Here is a 22,414-nt window from a genome sequence, read left to right on the forward strand (position 1 = left end):
AACACAATGGAGAATGTCTTCAGAATTCTAAAAGAAAATTACTCCAAACATAGATTCACTGCCTAGCCAAACAACTAGAATAAGACAAAGCTATTTAAGATAGGCTAATTCTCATAAAATTAGCTCCTATTCACCCTTTCTCAGGAAGCCACAGGAGTATGTGTTCCACTGCAACAGGGGACTAAACAAAAATGGGAAATATATAAGATTCAGAAAATGAGGTTTCTAAACTGACACATGAAAAATGTGATCTCTATGACGATAGTGAAGCAGATCACAGCTGACACTGAGACACGAAATGTGGAAGCAACCATTCCAGATTGGAACAAGTCAGGGGACATCACGAGATACTGTCAAAAAGATGGAATCAGTGGAACTTTGATTTATCTGAGCTTTAGAAAGTTGGTGAAGTTTGGGGTTGGATTCATAATACACACATAGAAATGAGGCAAATGGGGGGGAAAAGCAAGTGGGGAACAGGACATTAATCTTAGTACACTGTATTGCTTAGCATGAATTACATTGTGTGTCATACTAATATAAAAACTGACTGCTGACCCAACTACAATTTTAAGATAGCTATATTGGGAATATACAAAGCAAATCCTCACCTTCCAGAGTGGAGAGTCACAGATAGTGCCTAAAACTTTAAAAATTAGAAAGTAACAGTATAAGTATGATATTTAATAAACTGGAGCAAAATGCCAAGAGAATTCAGTTAAAAGAGCTGAAAGTTATTACTTCTGGGGTGGTGTAAGTGGCAAGTAGGGAAGTGGGAAACTGCTGTTTTTCATTACAAGACTTACATTAGAGTTGTTTAATTACTTCATATATATGGTTTTTTTTAAACCTACGGTATTGTGAGAATTTTAGTAGGAGGATTATTTTATTTAAGATGTTTTGCAAAGTTCCATTGACTCATTGTTGAACCACTTTGATTAGAATACTGAATGATACAGTTTAAATATAAGGAAAGAAGGCACAGAAAGATTCCAAGACTCGCTGTGGACTACTGCATAAAACCAAGCCAAAAAGATAAACAGTTCTTCAGGAGCTTATCTTCCTAAGTCGTTCTTCTGTTTTCTCCAGCTGGGGAACATATTTATGACTTTCAGCTTTTCTCCTTTGTTCCTTTTGGAATTCCAAGTCCAGACACACCTTAAAGCAAGCAATTAACAAAAATAAGCCTCCATCACATGTGTTATCAAATGACTTAAAATATCCTGAAAAAAAGAGAGCATATTTCCTTAAATGTAATCACAAGCAGCTATAACACGTTTTGTCAAGTCTAAAAATTTATGCAATCTATCTACAAATAATTGTGCATCCTAAATCAAAATACTTCTTCAGCATTTTTATGAACATCTATGTATATACGTCCATGTTACAATACGAGGTCTGACAATGAAGTTCACGAATTTGTTGCAATGATGTTGCTAACCTTTCTTGGTATCAGAGGGATCCTTCATTACGAATTTGTACCAACTGGACAAACAGTGAACCAAGTTGACTATTTGGAAGTGCTGAAAAGGCTGCGTGAAAAAATTAGACGACCTGAACTTTTCACCAACAATTCATGGCTCTTGCATCACGACAATGCACCAGCTCACACGGCACTGTCTGTGAGGGAGTTTTTAGCCAGTAAACACATCACTGTATTGGAACACCCTCCCTACTCACCTGATCTGGCCCCCAAGGACTTCTTTCTTTACCTGAACATAAAGGAAATATTGAAAGGAAGACATTTTGATGACATTCAGGACATAAAGGGTAATACGATGACAGCTCTGATGACCATTCCAGACAAAGAGTTCCTAAATTGCTTTGAAGGGTGGACTAGGTGCTGGCATTGGTGCACAGCTTCCCAAGAGGAGTACTTCGAAGGTGACCATACTGATATTCAGCAATGAGGCAGGTAGCACTTTTTCTAAGATGAGTTCGCGAACTTAATTGTCAGACCTCGTACATTTCTCAAATTTTTTCCTGCTGATTGGAGGCTTCTGTTGATTATCTATTTTGTGATTTATCCTAATGCACTTTTTTAAGCTCCTACTGGTTACTCTTGGCTACCCACCATGTCTCTGGACCACATGCCTGAAATGACAATATGTGGGGGACCATGAATTTATCGTGATCTTACTAACAGAAACCAGAGGCAGAAAAATAAACCAAACAATGTGTTCTAAGGTTAAAAAAGTGGAAGAGGATATTGTTTAGGGACACTGTGATTTCTGGTGACATCACCTCTTTGCTCCTCTGGATTAATTTGTACAACTGAGGATGTCCTTCTATGGCTTCCAAGCGCATGAATGGATGGAGCTGCAGTGGGCATTGATGTGCCCTATGCTAACCACTTCCTGCACTGACACTAATTATGACTGTTGAATGTGTCTTTTCTGAGAATACAGTCCAGAGCATCTGCCTCATAGTTATCCTGCATGAAGCTTCCATGAATGTTCTTAAACTGCCGACCCATCTATCCTGAGGGCTGGCAACACCACATTTTACACTAGATAGCAGGACTGATGAACTTGCTGTCTCTGTCCAAGGAAGCGAGAGTATCCTTCGAAGTGACTATACTGTCATTTCTTTCTTCTATGGTAAGGAAATCTGTATCCAGTTCCCCACTTCAGTGGTTACTCCTCCCCAGTGGAGAAAGAGTAGCCAGTGGATTGGTCCCTGTCACCAGTGGGTACCTTGAAAGCATGATGGTTCCAATTCCCTCTTCATAGACCTGAAGATCCTCAAGTAGAGTGAGCTCTCCTCTCCACTTGCTGTTGCCTCATTCTAGCCTCTTCTCTGAGATTCAGTTTCTCAGCCTGAGACTTGGTCAATGTATTGGTTCTGTCTTGCTGTCTTCAATTCGGGAAGAAGGAATAGGAAACTTCACTTTGCATAATCCAGCACTAGTGGCAAGCCTTACACTTAATAAAGCTGATACTTTGCCCAGACTGGTTCAGTTCTCTGTGTTCACCAGAACCCCTGGGGCAGAGAGGGGGGTGCAGTATGAAGGGAGGATTCCAGCTCTGAACCCCACCCTGGACTGCCAGCAATTACTATAAAATTAAGATATGTTGTAGGCCAAATCAGTTCCTGAAGGAAAACTCCTTCCAGCCAAAGCCTGCCATAACTCAGTTAACCTACAAGGCAAATATGAGTTCTCCCCAAAACAGCATTAAAAAGTGGCTCCGCTGTATTTGTCTGCTGCTAGTTTCATGAGTGTGCTCGGGGGATTCCAGACAATACGCTGGTGCTAACATAGCAACTGGAATCTTTTACCCAGCCGGCTGGACTCAGGCTTTGTTCTGGCATGTGGCCCAGTATATCAATATTGTGGTTTTCAGCCCATTTTGGAAGCTGCTTCACTAAGCCATGTGACAACCCCAAAAGTTGGTCTGGCACCAAAAGACTCCATCAGCTTTCGAGACTGAGAGCCCTCAAGTTGGCTGTTTTTGTATTGATGCCTCCCTTCCCGTAATCGTTAACAGAAGGTGAGAGGGCTGCAGTTGGAACACACCTCACACCTATTATGCAGTTTGTGTTTATGTCTCTGAACCCTCGTAAATCTCCTGGGTTCTGAGCATTTGCCTACTCAAATAGAAGCATTCTCTGGAGGAAACTGCAGTACGAGTTTGAGTTATTAGCCTCGCTCAACAAACTTACCTTACAGGAGCACATGGCACGGTGATAGAGTTGTCAGAGAAATTTAAGAGTATCAGCCTATTCACTGATTGTAACACTAGCAGAAACCGAAGCTCTGAGTACTTCAGACATAGCCGTCTAGTGGTCCCCACGCAAATCACGTGGCATATACTAGTGCAACGTACTAGGTGCAAGTCATGGCAAATTTCCAGTTGGAAAGTGGCGAGTTAGTAGATTAGGTCAATGATGACAGCTGCCAATGGAATGCTTTCATCAATTCCACTCTTAGGAGAGATTCCTTGTCTGTTAAAACAGCAACCACACAATCATTATTGAATGCCTATTATACACTCAGGCCATGGGTGGTGAAGGGGGAACAGGTTGCAAGAGAATTACTCACACTCCTCGATTTGAAGATGTTTATAATCTAATTGATGATTTATAACCTGACTGGTGGGAGTAAATAAGAAATCATTAAAGATTTCGGTCAGGAAAGTGAAACAATGACGGGCAAGTTTAGATGTGATTCACTTCAGTGTGACACCAGCTGGCATCTGTTTCTTGGCCAGACTTAAGAAACTCCACTTTGACATGCTCTCCACCCAAAATGAGGACAGTAGCCAATGAGTAAACATATGAGCAATAACCCCAAGGACAAAAGCAGTTTCAGCATTTGCTGATTTAGGGCATCTTATCGGCAGAAGGACACAACAATTAAGTCTAATTTTGCAGAGCAACAGTTAGATGAAGATAGACACACTCAATTCTTTCTAATAGAAGCATTTTCTCCTTTAAAATTTGAGATTGTTTAATTTTAGGAAAAAAAGAAAAAAAGAGAGAATACTTGTTTTTTTTTTTTTTCCATTATAGACTGCCCAGTGATCACTCCATTACTAAAACTCTAAAAAAAATTCAAATGCTAGATTTTCGAAGTAGTTTTCTTGATAACTTTTTAAAATTGATAATCATTCATTAGTTGTTGGAGTTGTTTTGTTTTCCAAACTTCAGGAATTGTTTTTTGTAAAAGATATCGAAAGATTCAACACTCTGCATGTGACTCGGTTTTGTGTGTTTGAGTCCTTGGGCAAGAGTGATGGCTCTCCTTTGTCAAGGATTCCATTTTACTTTTATTCCCTCATTCCAAAAAGATTGTATAAAAGATTGTATAAATCTGTATAAATGCCACTAGAGATAAGCCATTTTCTATGATGAAGCTCCTTCAACCTTAATTTCCAGGACAAGTAAACAAAACGATTTCACTTTCGTAGTTGTGGAAATTTGGAAAGCAAGCCAGCATCCTTTTCCAACTCCTGTTCTTTCTGTCACTGGTGTCTCCTCTGCTGTTCCAAGTCTGTCATTCTGATGGCTTGTCCAGCCACCAAAGGACAGCAGGACACCCAGAATGCCATTCTTTGCCCCCGCCTGAGAGCCAATCGCCACTGGAAGCATCCAGGTGGAATTTAAAATAGAATGGATGGGGACCCAGTTATGTAAAAAGTCACCTCTGGTCTTGTGTTCTATCATGGGAGTTAAGACCAGCTGGGGTGCTTCTGGTATCAGTTTCCAGTGCATAAGTCTCTGTGATCTGCAGCAGAAATTCTTACAACAGGGCCCTTAGAAGTTTCGTCCTCTGATGGACTGCCAGAGGCAGCGTCCAAGGCATATCTGCACAGGCAGACTTTTTGACTGAGTTTCCCAGGGACTGAGAGAAAACTACCAGAAGGAACAGTCTCCTACGGGTCCTCTAACTAATAATATGCCAGGGTCCTGAGTGGGAAATAGGATTTCTTGCCAGCCAGCTATTTACATGGTTCCGCTCTCCAGCTGATCAGAGATGACCACGAACATAGATTCAGTCCCTTGAGAGAGATCCTTTGAATGAAATGAATAGGCTTGAAATCTGTTTCTCCCCTTGCTAAATATCCTTTTCTAGAATATTGATTAAAACACCTTACCTCTGCTAGGAAAACAAGTTCAAATAAATGCATGCCCCCCTTTGTGGGGTCAGGAAGTGACCATTGTTTCAGTAACCTGTACAAACTTGGAGCCACGTGGTGCTTTTAACACCACCAATCAAATTTTAGGTAGCTGGAGTCATCATGAGATAACATAATAGCAACTCCCATTTATGAACAATGAATGGTATGAGCTTTAAGACATTTCACAGATATGGGCACCTGAAGCTTAGGAGGCTTGCATAACACAATAAGCACTAGGTTATATTCTGTTGGTTGGTTAATATTTTGTCCTCTTTCCAAATTACAAAATAAAAAATCATGAATAGGAAATGAGGCTCCTGCTTGCTGCTGAAGAAATTAACCATTTGAAATATGTAAATGTGTATACGTTTGGATTTGATTAATTATTTACTTTATTTCTCAACTCTAAATAAAGAGCATAATCCTCTCTAATGAGAGTAGACATGACCCACTTTATATTGAGAGAGATAAATTAAGTTAGGAAAGACCTCCTCACTTTCGTATTCCAGGATAAATAAAATATCTGTTAACATCTTCTTTCATCTTCTAAATAGTATTCCATATGACCTGACAAGGTTATAATATAAAGTTCAATCATTTTAAAAGATTTCTTCAATTAAAATAATTAATTTTAATTGAAATCCAGAAGCAAAAGTAGAATTGAAGAAGGGGACCAAAAACTAGTCTGTGCAACCCCTGGACTGGGTCCCTCTCTCAGGCTGGCAAACCCTTATAAATGACTAAGGTTTTCTCTTTCTAGGAGTGCAAACCCACTAGCAAATGCAGTCTTCCTCACCACACACACACACTCACACTCACACTCACACACTCATACACTCACACAGAATCAGCTCCCTCCCTCCAGCCCTGTGTTAACTCCAATAAGAGATTCACATCTGAAACAGAAAACTGAGGTTCAAAGTTAAAATTAATTGCCCTCTCAGGCCAGTACTCTTTCCACCCGGCCTCCCAGTCCACAGAAACCAGACAGCAAAGCAGGGAAATGGAAGGGCCTCCATGCAGACCACCATCTGCCTCAGAGAGACCCACTTCAGGAATACCCTCTTGCTATATCCTACATCCCCATAACTATTTTGTAACTAGCAATTTGTATTTCTTTTGTTTTATTAGTTTCAGGTGTATCAATATATATTTTTCAATGGAAAAAAATCCAACTTCCTTAAAACATCTACCACTAGAATCAGCCTAAAATATTAATGTTCTCCACTCTCCCCCATTCCCTTGAAGAGGAAGTCACTTCTCTAGTTTCAACATTTAGGCCATTTAGATGTCTGCTCAGAATGTCCCTCATCATGTTAATTCACTCAATAAGTTGTGTTCAAAACCAAGATCTCATGTACTGGGCCCAATGGTGGGGGTACAGCAATGACTGCTCCTCCTGGAGAAGCTCACAGAATCAAGTGTGCTTGAATACAGGCTCTGAGTCTCTGAGATGCCATTAACCATTTGCCGAAATACGTCTGGATCAATTTGACTCTCTAAACATTACAATGTGGCTTACTAGTACATAAAGTTCACTCAGTAAATACTCGTTAGATAAATGGGATAAGATGGGAATTTCAGTGAGCTTTTGTTGCTCTGGGCTGATAAAAGAGATAGGCTGCAAACAAAATCCTATATTTGAGGATAAAGCAATTAAGCAGATCTTTTATTTGAGCAAGTCTGGATTTTGGCATCACTAAGCTTGTCTGTCCACCTGAGAATTTACAAATATTTCTTAAGTCCTCTGATGAGCAGGTGATGTCTCTCTGAAACATTTCCTGTCACCAACTAGGTGAGGCAGGCTTTCTGCTACCACAGCTGAGCATATCCCACTTGCTTTAAGAGTTCTGCGGGAAATATCCATCCAGCAAAATACTGGTTAATAACCTTACTAAATGGCCAGGCACCAGAACATTCTGCTTCCAAACTCTCTTTGGCTCCAAAGACTACCAGGCTGAATTCCACACTCTCCTTTACTGATAATCTCAATTTATTTTGTTTTAGACTCATCTCCATGGCTGGTTTGTGCACTCAAGGAAAGAGATCTTGTCTTTGTAATTTTCCACAGTACTGGGCATATGGTAGGTATTTAATAAGTAAATTTTAAAACTTTGTCTTGGACTTCTGAGAAGGGTGAGGACACAGCACTCACCTATCCTAGAGCTCTCCAGACAGCTCTCACTCCCATCCTTTCTCTCTGCTCCATTTTCTGACAGTGCTTTCAAGGACTGCAGAATGTAAGACAAACCGGGAAAAGGAATTCACACAACAAAATTTAAATACCGTAGATTGGATGCTAGGCTGGAATCTTCTTCCCTTTCACTAAAAATGAATGTTTGCCCAGACTATGATTTCCAGCCTGACAGAATTTCACCCGTTCTCAAGCAGGGTGTTGAAAGGTCAACTTGTTCGGTACCAACTCTGACTCAAAAAGATTATTCTCCTATGAAGGTGGAAAGTAACAGGGACAGTGAGATTTTCCAGCCACTCCACCCAGAGAGTAATTAATCCAAATGCGACTGGGGTGGGTGGAACTCAAACATCTCCCATTCGACCCACGCATCCCCCAGGATTCTAACACAGCAGCGCCCCTATCAATCTTCAGATTGCATCCATACCCCTCCTGCCAGAGGCCCACTTTCAGGAGGCTGTGTCAGGCGGAAAGGTCAAGAACACACCGGGGTCTGGCCTCCGGGTCGGCGAGCAGCGGCCGAGCGCCCCCCGCGGAGTCCGCTTCAGCCAATGAGAGACTGAGGTCTCGGGATGATGAGTGCGGGGAGGCGGCTGGGCCAATCAGGCTCCAGGCGCGGCCAAGGGGAGGAGATGGGAGGAGAGGCCGGGGGCGATGGAGACAGAAGTACATCAACAGAAGTTTCTCACCTTGGAATGCGAGGGACGCTCCCGCATCTCCAACACCACTCCGACTGGACGCCGGAGGAGGGCCCCAAGCTATTTTTTCCATCTCCTCACGCTGCTCCCTGCAAGCGAGGGGAGGCTGCTGAGAGCCCCTACTACTACTGCTGGCCTTCTTTTTATGTGTCCGCAGGAAGAAAGAGGGCGTGGGACAGCTTGGTGCTGGGGAACTGACCTGTGACCTGGCGGGCCTCCGGGCCGGGAGTGCAAAAGAGGAGTGTCTGGGGCTAGGGGGCTCCATGCGGGGGCCATGGACAGAGCGGCGCTCCTGGCACTGCCCCGCCTGTGCGCGCTGTGGGCGGCCCTGCTCGCGCTGTTCCCCAGCGGAGCCCAAGGAAACTGGATGTGAGTATGGGGGGAGCAGGGGTGCACGGGGATGTGGCCAAAGTGGTGCCCGGCCTCAGTCATCTTTCAGCTAAGGCGGAGGAGCAGAAAAGGGGACCCTAGGTCGGGTGACCTAATTTTGGAGAAAATATCTGGGACTGGGGAGGAGAGCGGGCGAGAGACTCACGTTAGGGGCGGCCCTGTCTTACAGGTGGTTGGGCATCGCCTCCTTTGGGGTTCCGGAGAAGCTGGGCTGCGCCAACTTGCCGCTGAACAGCCGCCAGAAGGAGCTGTGCAAGAGGAAGCCGTACCTGCTGCCCAGCATCCGAGAGGGCGCCCGGCTGGGCATTCAGGAGTGCAGGAGTCAGTTCAGACACGAGAGATGGAACTGCCAGGTCGCGGCGGCTGCCCCACCGGGCACCAGCCCCCTCTTTGGCTACGAGCTGAGCAGCGGTGAGTCCGGGACCCTCGGGGCTGGCCCAGGACGGAGGGTAACAACCCCTCCAGTTCCTTGTAAATAAAATAAACAGTGCTTGAATGGCCCCGTCGCTTCCTAATCCCCAAAGAGGTCCTTTAGTGGACGGGCATTGGGAGCCACGGAAGACAGAGCCCGGGTGCAGGTGCTGTCCTGGAGGGGGTGACGCCCTCGGTCCCGAGCGGGGCTCTTGGAGCCGTAGCCTTTCCTCCTCCACGCGGTGCCCCGCCGGAATTGGAGGAAAATTCTGACTCTCCACCCCGCCGACCCCTCGGACCCCGTAGCGCCCCCCTGCATGGGGGACCAGCTGCAGAAACATGATGTCGGCCGCAGGGAATGCTGCTGCCGCATCTGCTTTGATTTAAGCAGCTCCGCTGCGCACCGAGCCCTGAGCAAGTGGCTAATTGCCGCGAAGCCCCACGTTTGTTGACTCCTCGGAGCACCGGGTAGACAAGACAATGGTGATTTGAAAAGGGGTTGTCCTGGGCAACCCAACGTGCAGCTAACTCGAGGACGACACTTTGGCTCTCCCCTCGGTTTTCGTGTTTTGTGCGTTTTCTTGTTTGTTTTTGTTTGTTTTTTCCCTTTCTCTTTCTTCCCTCCTTTGCGCACACCCGCGGGATGTGCAGTGAAACGAGGGTCCACTTCCACGTGCCTGGTGACTTGGTAAGGAGAAAGGGACAGGGCACCGGGAGTGTTCCAGGAGATCAGCGGAGTCAAAGAATTTTAGGACCTGGACGCTGAAAGATTCGTTGTTTTGCACGCTCGTTTCCGTTCTCCCGCCCCTCGGACCCTTCCCCACCCGGTCCCTACACCCACGGCCGCCACAGCATCGGCTTTGCCCTGCTGCGTGTTGGCCGGCCCACCCTTCCGAGGGAGCCCGGACCCCCTTTTTTTCCCTGCAGGGAAAAAAAAAAACTGTTCTTCACAGTTGCTGAAATGCAGAGGCATCAGCTGTTGAAAAGGTTTATTGGACAACGGGCGTTCAATTGTTTCTACTCCAATCTAAACATATCGAAAGAAAAAAAATACTGCCTGCGGGATCTCTTCTAGTCCGTTTTATTAACGTTTTAATAGGACTTTAACTTTCAAAGATTTTAGTTCACACTCTATTACAGATATGCTAACTCCATATTCAATAATTTCCCATGACAATTCTTTTTGTTTGTTTGTTTTGCGGGTGCCATTTCCATGATCTTTCATTGCCTTTAAAACTATAAAAGGATTAGCTAGGACTATACAAAATATATAATTGGTTCATATTAATATCAGGATTGTTATTCCCGATATCCTAAACTGTAACATTTATCTACTCATTGCTTTGGTCTTTGCTTAATATTAATTTTCTTGCTAACATGTATTATTTATGCAACCAAAAATCACACCAAATTTTTCAGCTTGTGTTTTGTGAGAAAACTTTTTAACTTTAAAAAGAAACGTAATCTGGACTCTTTGGGGACGTTGTGTCACCATTTACAGTATCCGCACAAAGGATTTTAAATTTAACATGTATTTATTGAGTTTTTATTGTCGATTTAGGCGCTGATCCAGGTGTGACATATATTTCATATTTTAGATATTTTAAATATGAGGACAATGTGTGACACACAATATATGACAGTTCCTTCAAGTGGAATACTGATAATTCATGCTGCTTTTTTAAAAGATTAGAACAATAGAAAAATCATCCTTTCTAACTATGTACTCCTTAAAGCATCCATTGTAAGCAATTGAAAAATTGCCTCCCTGACAAGAGAATGAGTAAGAGGCTCTATGATAAACATAAACAGAGACTGGTATGGCTTTTACATTTAGCAATTTATGTTTTTTATTATAGGAACCAAGGAAACAGCATTTATTTATGCTGTCATGGCTGCAGGCCTGGTGCATTCTGTGACCAGGTCATGCAGTGCAGGCAACATGACAGAATGTTCCTGTGACACCACCTTGCAGAACGGTGGCTCAGCGAGTGAAGGCTGGCACTGGGGGGGCTGCTCGGATGATGTCCAGTATGGCATGTGGTTCAGCAGAAAGTTCCTAGATTTCCCCATCAGAAACACCACGGAGAAAGACAACAAAGTACTATTAACAATGAATCTACATAACAATGAAGCTGGAAGGCAGGTATGTATTAGAACATGGAATAAAAAATCTAGTGCCTTTAGGTAAATATCACTAGGATTGCACTTCTGAATGAATCTGTCCAAATAGTTAAAAAACAAAAACAAAAACAAAAAAACACCCTTGCAGTCTAAGAAGTGTCTATCTATCTATCATCTATCTATCTATCTATCTATCATCTATCTATCTATCTATCTATCTATCATCTATCTATCTGTCTATGTGTTTGATATACAAGTATATATATAGCATACATGAGCCTCTTTCATGAGCCTCTACTGACCACATTGACTTAGTTTATGTTCTCCATCTAATGTGTTTGTGATTGTATACTTTGTATACCTGAAATGCTAATTATAAAATAATAGATGTACAAGTGCCTTTTGGGTTATTTAGTTCTACCCTCTTAGCTGTTTAGTGGCAGAGCCTGAATAAGATCTATGTCTGCCTTTCTAATGGGACTGGATCACATTTCATTCCTGCAAATTTGAATTTTGACTAGTGGGCAATGGCTCTGAAACATGTTGTCAGTTTTGCCCTTACTTCCTCTAACAAACATTTTTAAATACATTTAGAATATACAATATTTAACTAATATTTTTGGTAAAACAAATCTTTTTAAAGGAAGCAGTTATTTTATTATAAAGCATGTAGATCCATTATAAAATTGATAAATACTGATAAATGTAACGGGCTATAGGTGTATTAAATATTTATTAGATATTTTTAAATGTAGATATATTAAAGATTGAGCAGGAGGCAAATTTGAAGTGCTACTATCTAATTAACTTCTTTTATGAATTCTGGCTTTTTATAAAAAAGTTTTCTTAAAGTTTTTTTAAGTTTTCTTAAAATGGACTAAATTTATAGCCCAATTTAATTTTTATATATTTACCTTATTGAATATCGACACAATAAAATTTGAGTTCTATACCATAGATGACTTACTAGGTAATTCAGAGTGACTTTATTAAAACAGTCAAAACCTTTTTTATGAATATATATTTTCTAGTTGTAATAATCTTTTCAGGATAGAAATATCAGCACGTATCATATATTATTGTAAATACTCACTAATGTGTAAAGGTCCCAAAGTATTCATTCCAATCTGTCACATTCTCCTGAAATAAAACAAGTTGCAGTATCTCTCAGGAATATTTCAAGTCTCTGCTGCTTTTGTTTTACATTTTTGGAAAGTGAATAAATGGAATCCACTCAGAATAGTTACAAGTTTCAGCCAGTTTTCTTTCCTTAACCACTTTGGTTTAAAATACAAAAACAGTAAGCTCAATAAATAGATCACCATAACACTTCAATTTAAATTTGAATTTTCAGTTCAATTTGAATCTTCAATTCAAAATAGCAAAAGAGAAAATAGGAGATTAATAAATAGCTATATAAGCTTTTTATGTTTTTGTTTAGAAATGTTAAAAGTTTGTTTATTTCACCAAAGCACTATTCCCTATCACCACAGTTACGCACATGTCTCTTCTCCTTAAAGTTTTACATTAAAAAAAAATGAATAAATGAATTAGGTTTTGCTTCCATTTAAATATTAAGGGATTTCTTATTATTTCTAATACATTAATATAAAAGAGGTTAAATATAATTAACACATGTTCTTTAAAATTCTACAGTTAAGCTAGAAAAAAGCATCAAGATAAGTCAAATTAATATATTTAAAATATAAGAAAACAATTAAATGAATATTTATTATTAATTTGGACCTTAAATCATCTTTAGTCATTCTTTAAATAATTTCTTTGAGATTTAAAACATTTTAACCAAGAAACAAAACTCCAAAACCCATGTTCTGATGCTCTTGAATGAAGTCATCTCGAATGAACTTATGAAAAATCCTAAAATATTTAGTCCTAAAGTCCTAAAGTAAAAATGTGTTGTATTAGAAACATTAGGCAGCTACTTAGTTTTATTCCATCTTGTGTGAATTTCCAATTAGGTAACAATATTTGTTTTTGTAACTATTTACTTGGATTTTAAAATATTATTTATATTCTAATTTTATTAAAAACATACAACTATCCAGCTTCAATTTTAATCCATTGTTGGCAAAAAAAACCCAATCTCTTCACATTCTTTAGATTTTTGCTATTATTCTAATTATGCTGAAAATAATTCAGCCTATACATGTATATACATTTTGTGCACATTTCTATTTTCTCTACTGAATCTTTTTTTTTCACATTAGTCTACATGGAAACTTAAAATATTACCTGGATATTTTGAGGGACTACAGTGGTGTTTTTATTGGTCTTTACTCATGAAGTAGTATTACAATTCAAAGTATTTTGTATTTTTCTTCCCTTTGGTGGCCAAAAAAATAAAAACCCCTACCACCACCAAAACAAACTAACTAGGTTTCCAGGTTATCATCTAACATTGAAAAACAATCAACTTCATTCTCAATATTGGCAAATGGAATTTTAATTTAATAGGCATATTCTTCTGAGTAAAGTTCAAGGTCTGCATTCAATTGAGTTGATTTTCCTAGTCTCAAAATCTCAAACTCCAAATGTCGGAAAGCGTTTAGAGAAATGTGGGTACTGGCGCTTAGTAGTGCTGTGAGTAGGATAGATGATTTTCTAACCGCTGACCTTAAATTCCCACTTGGTTTCTGACACCATTCCTAAAGTTATGTCTCCAAGAATAATGTTGCCGAATGGTGATTGGCTAACACAATGATGTGATGTCTTCCAGGGGCTGAACTTCTGGGAATAATGTGACTTGGAATATTTATGGGTATTTCTTTTGGTGTGCTTAAAATATTTCCATTCTTCTCATGTCCACCTCATAAACTTTTAAGTTTCCCTACCCCATAATTTGTTTTATGATGAGTAACTCAAAAAAGTGGGAAGGGCCCAAACCCAAATTTTCATTGACCTGTTTCAAGAATATTTATAAGTACTTGACCAACACATAAGTGTTTTGCTTTTCAGCAGGTTCAAATCTATTTTTGGACCAAAAGGCACAAAATGGGTCACAGGAATAGAAATGCTACATGTACCCATCTAACTTCATGTCACAGTTTTCATAAAAACTTAAACAGATTATCTGATAGTTGACAAAATGAGATATCTTTTTATCTCATTTTCACATCATCACAAAACTTTCACAACAGTTTTTTTGGTCATTTCTGTAAAGTTTGGATAAAATAATACACTGGAAAATAATCGCTGCTTGCTGTTACCTGAGTCAAATTTGCTGGACCAATCACTCCTTAGACCACTTCTCAAGCATGTTCTATTTTTACCTTTAACTCTTAAGGATATATCTTTCGTATTTCACTTCACTAGGAATGTATCAAACCAAAACTTAACACAAGAAGCCCAGTAGATTAAATGTTCCCCTCCTAATTGCCCTCCCATAGTTTAAAAATATTCCACCAAAATGCACACATCTGTTTGCAATAGTTAACAAAACATTCCTCTGTTAATATCGTTATAAACCTTAACAACTCAACTAGAGTAGAGAAAGGAATTTTCTCATAACCACGCACAACTCATTCAGTTGCTATTTTTTTACTTTTTCTGTTCCCCCAAATATGACTATTTTATCACTGGAGCTCAGGAGAGCTATTTCACATTAATTAAGAATCCTAGCTGAAAAACTCCAGAATATACTTTCTTTTGGAGTATTCATGAAATTTTCTTAAATATATTTGTGTTTTCCGCTTTCATTTTTCTCTGTTCTACTAAAATTATCCTGCTGCGTATGTAGACTTTCTATTATGTATCATTAATTTTCCTCAAGTAAGAAAAGTGTCTTTCTTAACCACACTCTTTTTCTATAAAATTGGAGTAAGTACATCTTCATTAACTACCTACTATGTGCAATACATTTCTTCCGATAAAGCTAAATTAAGTAAAATAATTCATGAAAATGTGTCTGAGAAGCACTGAGCTCTGTAGAGTTCCTGTGTGCGTGTGTGTGTATGTATGTGTGTGTGTGTGTATTATCTTCCTGTGCACTTTGATTTTCATCAAATTCTGTTAGTTATGAGCACATTGCTTTATTTTAATCATTATTAGTCCAAGTTTCTTCCTTGGAGAATTATGGGGATATAATTATTTAAATTGCATGTCAAGTTATTGAGATTCTTCTTGAAGTTTGTCTTTCTATTCTAGAACATATGTATGTATGATATAAACTATTTTTATCCTAATTCTTAAGGACAAAAAAGTATAGAATCCAAAAGTAATCAAATACTACTTCTTTAAATGTTATCCCTGAAAAGGTATAGTTAACTCTAGATATTTAAAAGAGCTACTTTAAACCCCCCCGCCCCAAATTTCAATACAAATTCAACAAGTCATATTGAATTGGAAAATCAATCTCTCTTTTTATCCTTCAAATCTGTGCCTCTGCTGTGGGCTGACAAATTGGAGGAGAGCCCAGCTGGATCAAGGTCTCCCAATACCATTGACCTCTCGGCAATGACTCTTGTTTAAGAAGGTGTTTTGTTTTTCTTATTTCTTCTACCAAGGGATGAGTTATAACTGTTTAAGTGAGCTGAACTAATTATTCAATAAGTGTTTGGTGAACATTCACTCTTGTCCTGTATGTTTTGCAAATTGGCAACACCATACATGACATCAGAACTGGTTAATAAAAGAAAAAGTCAGATTTTCAGTCATGATCCTGAGCAAAGGGGCAGCTTTAAATCACTAGGTGATGACTGTAAGGAATGTTGATCGGGTTTAAACACATAAACATACCTCCTTAGATTTTTTACTTTCTTGCGGCAATTTATTTTGATATTACCTAGCATTGATTGAGCCCTTTTTTTCTCGTATCCTTTGGGCACTAAAAATCTGAACAAAATGGGCAGACTGCGTTAATTTGAACATATATTTGCCTAGAGACATTTTAAATAATTGAAGGCTCTGTGAACATCAAATGCCATAAATTTAACCGAATAAGCCGGTGTACCCTACTTTATAAATTGCTTTCATTTCATTGAAAGCTACCTTTTTGCCTGAGCTAATAAGAAATAGACATATCTATTCGCTTCTCAGTTTTGTGGATTCAAAAAAGAGCATATGTGCTGTACTCCATAAAGAGCAGGGTTTAACAACTATTCGGTTTATTATTTTAAACACCAGTAAAATGTATCGAATACTGCACAAATCAATACCATATGCTCTCATTCAAGGTTGCAAATATTATAAATTGTTTGAAATATTCTGTCTCATTAGATAGTTCAGAAACTTTGGTTAATTTGTTAGGAAACGTAACGTTCCACAAACATGTCAATGTCTTGTTTGGTACAAAATAGCAAAGTATAAACCCCTGTCATCTTATAATTTTGATAAGAACTGTAAGTGGAGTTTAAGTTGTGAGGTTTTTCCAAGTTATTGAGTGGATAGATCAGTTTTTCACTTTACCCAGCATGTTGACAGATGTCAACTCTACAGCTAGTCCTGACGATTTATTAATCTGTTCTGCCATCCTCTGGAGATTGAAGGAAGCTGTGCTGACTAGCCTGGTATGTAAGAGACTACAGCACTAACACTTTTGAAATCTCTATATTGTTTTTACCATTTAGCCCCATTTGTAATTTTATCTCAACTCTTACTATACCTTCTTCTTCACAGAAAGGGGGTGTTTATTTAGACCTTCATGTGCCAGGCAGTGGGCTTTTACAGATATGTGTAATCTCATTTAATTTCTCAGTCTGTATAAATTAAACTCAGCCATAGAGTTGAAAAATTACATAAATATTATCCCTTTTCTATATTAGGATGGTGCCACTGATCCATCAAGAATAAGAGATATGTTTTGAATTAATTTTCCAGAAGTCGGGGAGATATTTGGGGGGAGCAACCACACTTCCACTCTTTTTGGCCCCTTTTTCTTTTGCCCAACTTAAGTTGACTAGTCAGCGTTTCTCGTGTGGTCTGTGACCAGGGGATAGTATGTCCCTGAAAGCCCCATAAATGTAACCGACTTTTACAGTGATTCAAACCTGAGAACGTTCAATTCAATCCATAGGTCTCACCCCTTGATGCCCATTAGTATCATCCTGAGCAGCTTTGTGGAAATACCATTACCTGGACCCCACCTGGACCAATGAAATCAGAATCCCAAAGGGTTGAGCTTTGGCTGTAAAGTTCCTCAGATGTTTGCATGCACTGTGTGTGGATTGAGGAGGACTGCTCTATCAGTGCTTCTCAGATGTTAACATGCACACGAGTCACCTGGTCTCCTGCTTCTGAGGGTCAGCATTTCTCACAAGTGAGCTGGTGTTGTTGCTCCAGGAACCACTCTGAGGAGCAAGGCACTATAATAAATGGTATCGGGTACACGGAGGGCTGCGTGAACATCCTCCACACCCAAAATTCACCAAGAGGCTCGTTTCCCTGTGCTATCTCAGATAACCTGTGATAAATGTGTTAGCCTGGTTCACTTTAAATTTGACTTGGAAAAGCTTGCTCTGCAGGGTGAAGAGAAGGACAAAACATGTAAACCCTAAGCCATCCGAAAGATCTTTTATGTCAAAACCATCCTTTTTATGCAGGAGGAAACAAGACCCAGGACATTAAGTGATTAGGTTAGTTTGCTTCTATTGTTGAGTAAAACCAGTGACATTTAACACAATTTCTGTTGGCTTCAGGCTGTCGCCAAGCTGATGTCTGTAGACTGCCGCTGCCACGGAGTTTCCGGCTCCTGTGCTGTGAAAACGTGCTGGAAAACCATGTCTTCTTTTGAAAAGATCGGCCATTTGTTGAAGGATAAATATGAGAACAGTGTTCAAGTCTCAGACAAAATAAAGAGGAAAATGCGCAGGAGAGAAAAAGACCAGAGGAAAGTACCGATTCGCAAGGATGATCTGCTCTACGTTCATAAGTCTCCCAATTACTGTGTGGAGGATAAGAAACTAGGGATCCCAGGGACACAAGGCAGAGAATGCAACCGAACGTCGGAGGGTGCAGATGGCTGCAACCTCCTCTGCTGTGGCCGAGGCTACAACACCCACGTAGTCAGGCACGTGGAGAGGTGTGAGTGCAAGTTTATCTGGTGCTGCTATGTCCGCTGCAGGAGGTGTGAAAGCATGACTGATGTCCACACTTGCAAGTAACCCCTCCAACCAGCCTTGGGCGACACTTCTCAGTGACAGACAGCGGGAGAGCCAGCAGAGGGCGCCTGGCGCTGCGCAGGGCTGGTGAAGTCCACTCCTGCCTCGGAATTCCCAGATCTTTGGCGGCTGTCAGAGTTCCCTTACCTGGTCGATGTCTCACACTGAGCCTGTAGATTTGGGGTATTCTAACGCTGAAAAGGTTTGGGTTCATATTTTTGTGGTTTGGGAAATATACAAGGTCTGACAAGTAAGTTCTAGAACTCACCCTAGAAAAAGTGCTACATACCTCATTGCTGAATATCACTATGGTCACCTTGGAAGTACTCCCCTTGGAAAGCTATGCACCAATGCCAGCGCCTAGTCCACCTTTCAAAGCAATTTTGGAACTCTTTTTCTGGAATGACCATCAGAGCTGCCGTCATAGTCTCCTTGGTGTCCTGAATGTCATCCAAATGTCTTCTTTTCAATATTTCCTTTATCTTCACGTAAAGAAAGAAGTCATTGGGGGCCAGATCAGGTGAGTAGAGAGGGTGTTCCTATACAGTTATTTGTTTACTGGCTCAAAACTCCCTCACAGACAATGTGGTGTGAGCTGGTGCATTGTCATGATGCAAGAGCCATGAATTGTTGGCGAAAAGTTCAGGCCATTTTCATCTAATTTTTTCACACAGCCTTTTCAGCACTTCCAGATACTAAACTTAGTTAACTGTGTGCCCATTTGGTACAAATTCATAATGAATAACCCTCTGATATTTAAAAAAAAATGCTGGCAACATCGTTGCAACAAGTTCGCTAACTTAATTGTCAGGCCTCATATACTGATATAAAGAGAGAGTAATCGGTCTCCCCAGCAAGAAAGAACAGGAAGAAGCTTTCATGCAGGGAGACCTGGTCCATCCTCAGAATAAGATCATTGACTATGGAATTCAGTAGTGGTGGGTGAATATTAGTCGTTTTTAAAGATACCTTATTAGAGCAGCAACGAACAGTAAACATGAATCTCATTTACTCTCTCAGTATTTTAGATAAAGAAACCATACTAAGTGTTTGTGCGTACATACGCAAAATGTTGAAAAATTAACAGAAGCAGTGGGTGCTTGCTTACCCTTTCATGCATTTCAGAGGACAGGCAACTAAAAAGATTCTTCATAAAATGATAGAATATCCTTAAAAAGTGTTTGTTAAAGTGACGAAAGGAAAGAATCAAAATGTAAAAAAGTGAAATGGGTAATTTAGATTTTAAGTGACTTTTAACCAGAATTTTCAGAAACACCTCAGTAAAATATATAACCATCTTTGATCTTCAGCTTTATACTTTAATCATAGACCCGTTTCCACTATTAAAAAAACCCAGCTCTGAAATACTGTGGGAAGAAGGAATCCTGAAAACATGTGGGAAAATTAGAGGTAAAGGGCTCTCCTACGTTATAAGGAAAAGCATCCTTTAAATGTGTAAAGACAGTATTTTATATAGTATTTTGCTAAAAAGTTTTATATTTTGTACATACTGTATTTAAGTTATATGATTTATATTAAAACTTAAGACATTTATTGCCAAAGCCCAAGAGCTGAGGCAATAAAATTATCTCAGAAATATTAGCTTCTGTTTCTTTTCATACTATTAACTGACTTTTTTTATACATTGAAAAAGAAGTTAATTGAGCAGTTAGCTATACGGATGTGTATTTCTTGCCAAAATGACAGTTTTATGTGTTATAGATTAAAATATGCTGAGAAATATTGAGGATTGTGTTATTTCAACAGTCAGATTAGTTGAAATCTGTTTTTAATTAGCTATGTTTAACTTGTAAGGTTATTATAATAAATTATACAGTAAAAGTCTTAACTGTAAAGAAGAATCTAAATCAGAATAATGATCAATTTGTGGATTTGATATCCTTTATATTTATTATATTGTATGTAATGCATTTCCATGTGAATGTTGAATGGTTTTTCTTGTTTTAGTATTCATGCATGTATATTCATCATATTTTACAAGGTTCCTTGTAAAATTACAGGGCTGTATTTAAGGTTATATTTTAATGTAAATGTGTACTTTTTTATGAATTGTTAAGTATTTCAGTATTACATAGAAAACTAGATTTCTAAGTTCAAAATGGACAAAGAAAGGATATTCTTTTCTCATAATAATCTAAAGAAATGTATCCCTGCCTCCCAGTCTCATTCTATTTCCTTTCCATTTTATTTACCAAGGCAGAATAATAATTTGTGAAAAAGAGCAAACCCATGGAAAATATCTCAGGTCTAATGTTAAAAACAAGGCTAAACATTTAAATATGACCCTTAAAGTTTAACAAAATTATTAGTTACTGAATGAGAGACTCAGAAATGACAAATGAACAAAATATAGTGCTGATTTAAAGGAGTGGTTTATCATGCTTTAGCATCCACTGATTAGAATAACCTGAAAAACAGACACTTAACTCTCATGCCTTTTTTTGCAAAGTAAATCTATTTATCTGCATTGAAAATAAGCACTCTTTTTTAGAGTGATGGCCAATTATTTCTTCTATGAACTAGAAAACTTTTCATAATTACTTTACCAACCAATTGTGAGAATCAGGCAGCCTCTAGTTCACAAATCCCTAATTATTTATTATTCAGCCATTGCTGAAAAACAGTGATGCCAACTCGGGCTCTCTTCTCTGGCATGCCTGAGCAGAAACTTCTAACTCCCAAGCTGTGTCTTTGGGTTCTTCTTTACCCCTTTCTCCTTGGCATCACCATGGAAACCATCCTTGAATTTTGCACCTATCTATTTTCCTGACTGACAACTTGGCTTTGGCTCATTTCCTTCCCACTCTCCATCACGGTGGAGGTAGCACCATGGTGCCCCTGGGAATACAAGTTCTGGAGGTCAAACGTCCCTATCCAGTCTAGGCTAGTTTACCTGCTTTATATAGGGCTCTTCATGTTGCAAGTAACAGAAAATGCAACCCAGACTGACAAACATTAAAAGAAATGTATTGGCTCAGTAACTGAAAAGTCCAGAGTTGTGAGGGGTTCAAGTAAAGCTTGATCCAAAAGGTCACACTAGGGTCCCAGGGCTCAGGTCTCTTCATCTGCAGCCTAAAGGGGGCTGGCTTCTGTGGTGTTGTCTTCTAAACCAGGCTTCACAGGGTGCTGTGCACCCCAACCCCAATAGCAGCTCCAGGCTTTGTTTTTCTTGTCAACACGGTTGCCACACCTCCGTTGCAGACCTCACATTCCCCTACAACTCATTCTAAGGCAAGAAAGAGGTCCCATTCTAAAGAAAAGGGGAGGTTTGGTTTTTCGTTTGTTCATTTGGTTGGTTTGGTTTGGTTTGGTTGTTCACACAGGAGAGAGGGAAAATATTTCCCAGAATCCTCAGCAAAAGTCATCATTTGTCTTACTGGTTCCTGTGCCCATCCCTGAGACAATCACAATAGCCACTGAGGTTTGGGTTGGGTGACAAATACACTGATCGTATTAAGGCAGTGAAGACCCATGCAGGGGACTGGCAGTGGGGTTCATGTCAACTAAATCCACAAAGCTTGAGAATAAGAAAGGGATGAGTCCATAGAGAAAAAAAACAGGGTGGTATGTTACCATTAAAAGGGTACCCCTATGCCAGATAGAGACGTTAGATGTCCTCAATTCTAGTTATGTGTTTAGGAAACAACTTTCTATGATATTACAGGGCTCAGAGCCAGATGAAGCACTGGGGGGGAGGGGAAAGAAGGTGGAGTACAAAGTGCCCTGATTTATTTAAATGCCCTTATGATGTTTAAAGGCCAAGGGAGGTAGTGTAGTGCATTCATTTTCAACTTAGGAGTTCAACTTTTTTGTAAATTTGAAACTGCTTAAGAAAGGCAA

At 39.7% G+C, this 22,414-nt stretch overlaps 1 protein-coding gene across 1 annotated transcript; it reads left to right on the forward strand.

Annotated features, from left to right (window-relative positions):
• Positions 1–8,514: 8,514 nt before the first annotated feature.
• On the forward strand, positions 8,515–19,745 carry WNT16 (Wnt family member 16). The gene is made up of 4 exons (XM_081038546.1): positions 8,515–8,882; positions 9,073–9,314; positions 11,174–11,460; positions 18,092–19,745. The coding sequence occupies exons 1-4, from the start codon at positions 8,788–8,790 to the stop codon at positions 18,554–18,556; spliced, it is 1,089 nt and encodes a 362-aa protein (XP_080894672.1). The 5' UTR covers positions 8,515–8,787; the 3' UTR covers positions 18,557–19,745.
• The last annotated feature ends 2,669 nt before the right edge of the window (positions 19,746–22,414 follow it).

The sequence above is a fragment of the Rhinolophus hipposideros genome (assembly GCF_964194185.1).
Source record: "Rhinolophus hipposideros genome assembly, chromosome: 25".
Classification (NCBI taxonomy): Eukaryota; Metazoa; Chordata; class Mammalia; order Chiroptera; family Rhinolophidae; genus Rhinolophus; species Rhinolophus hipposideros.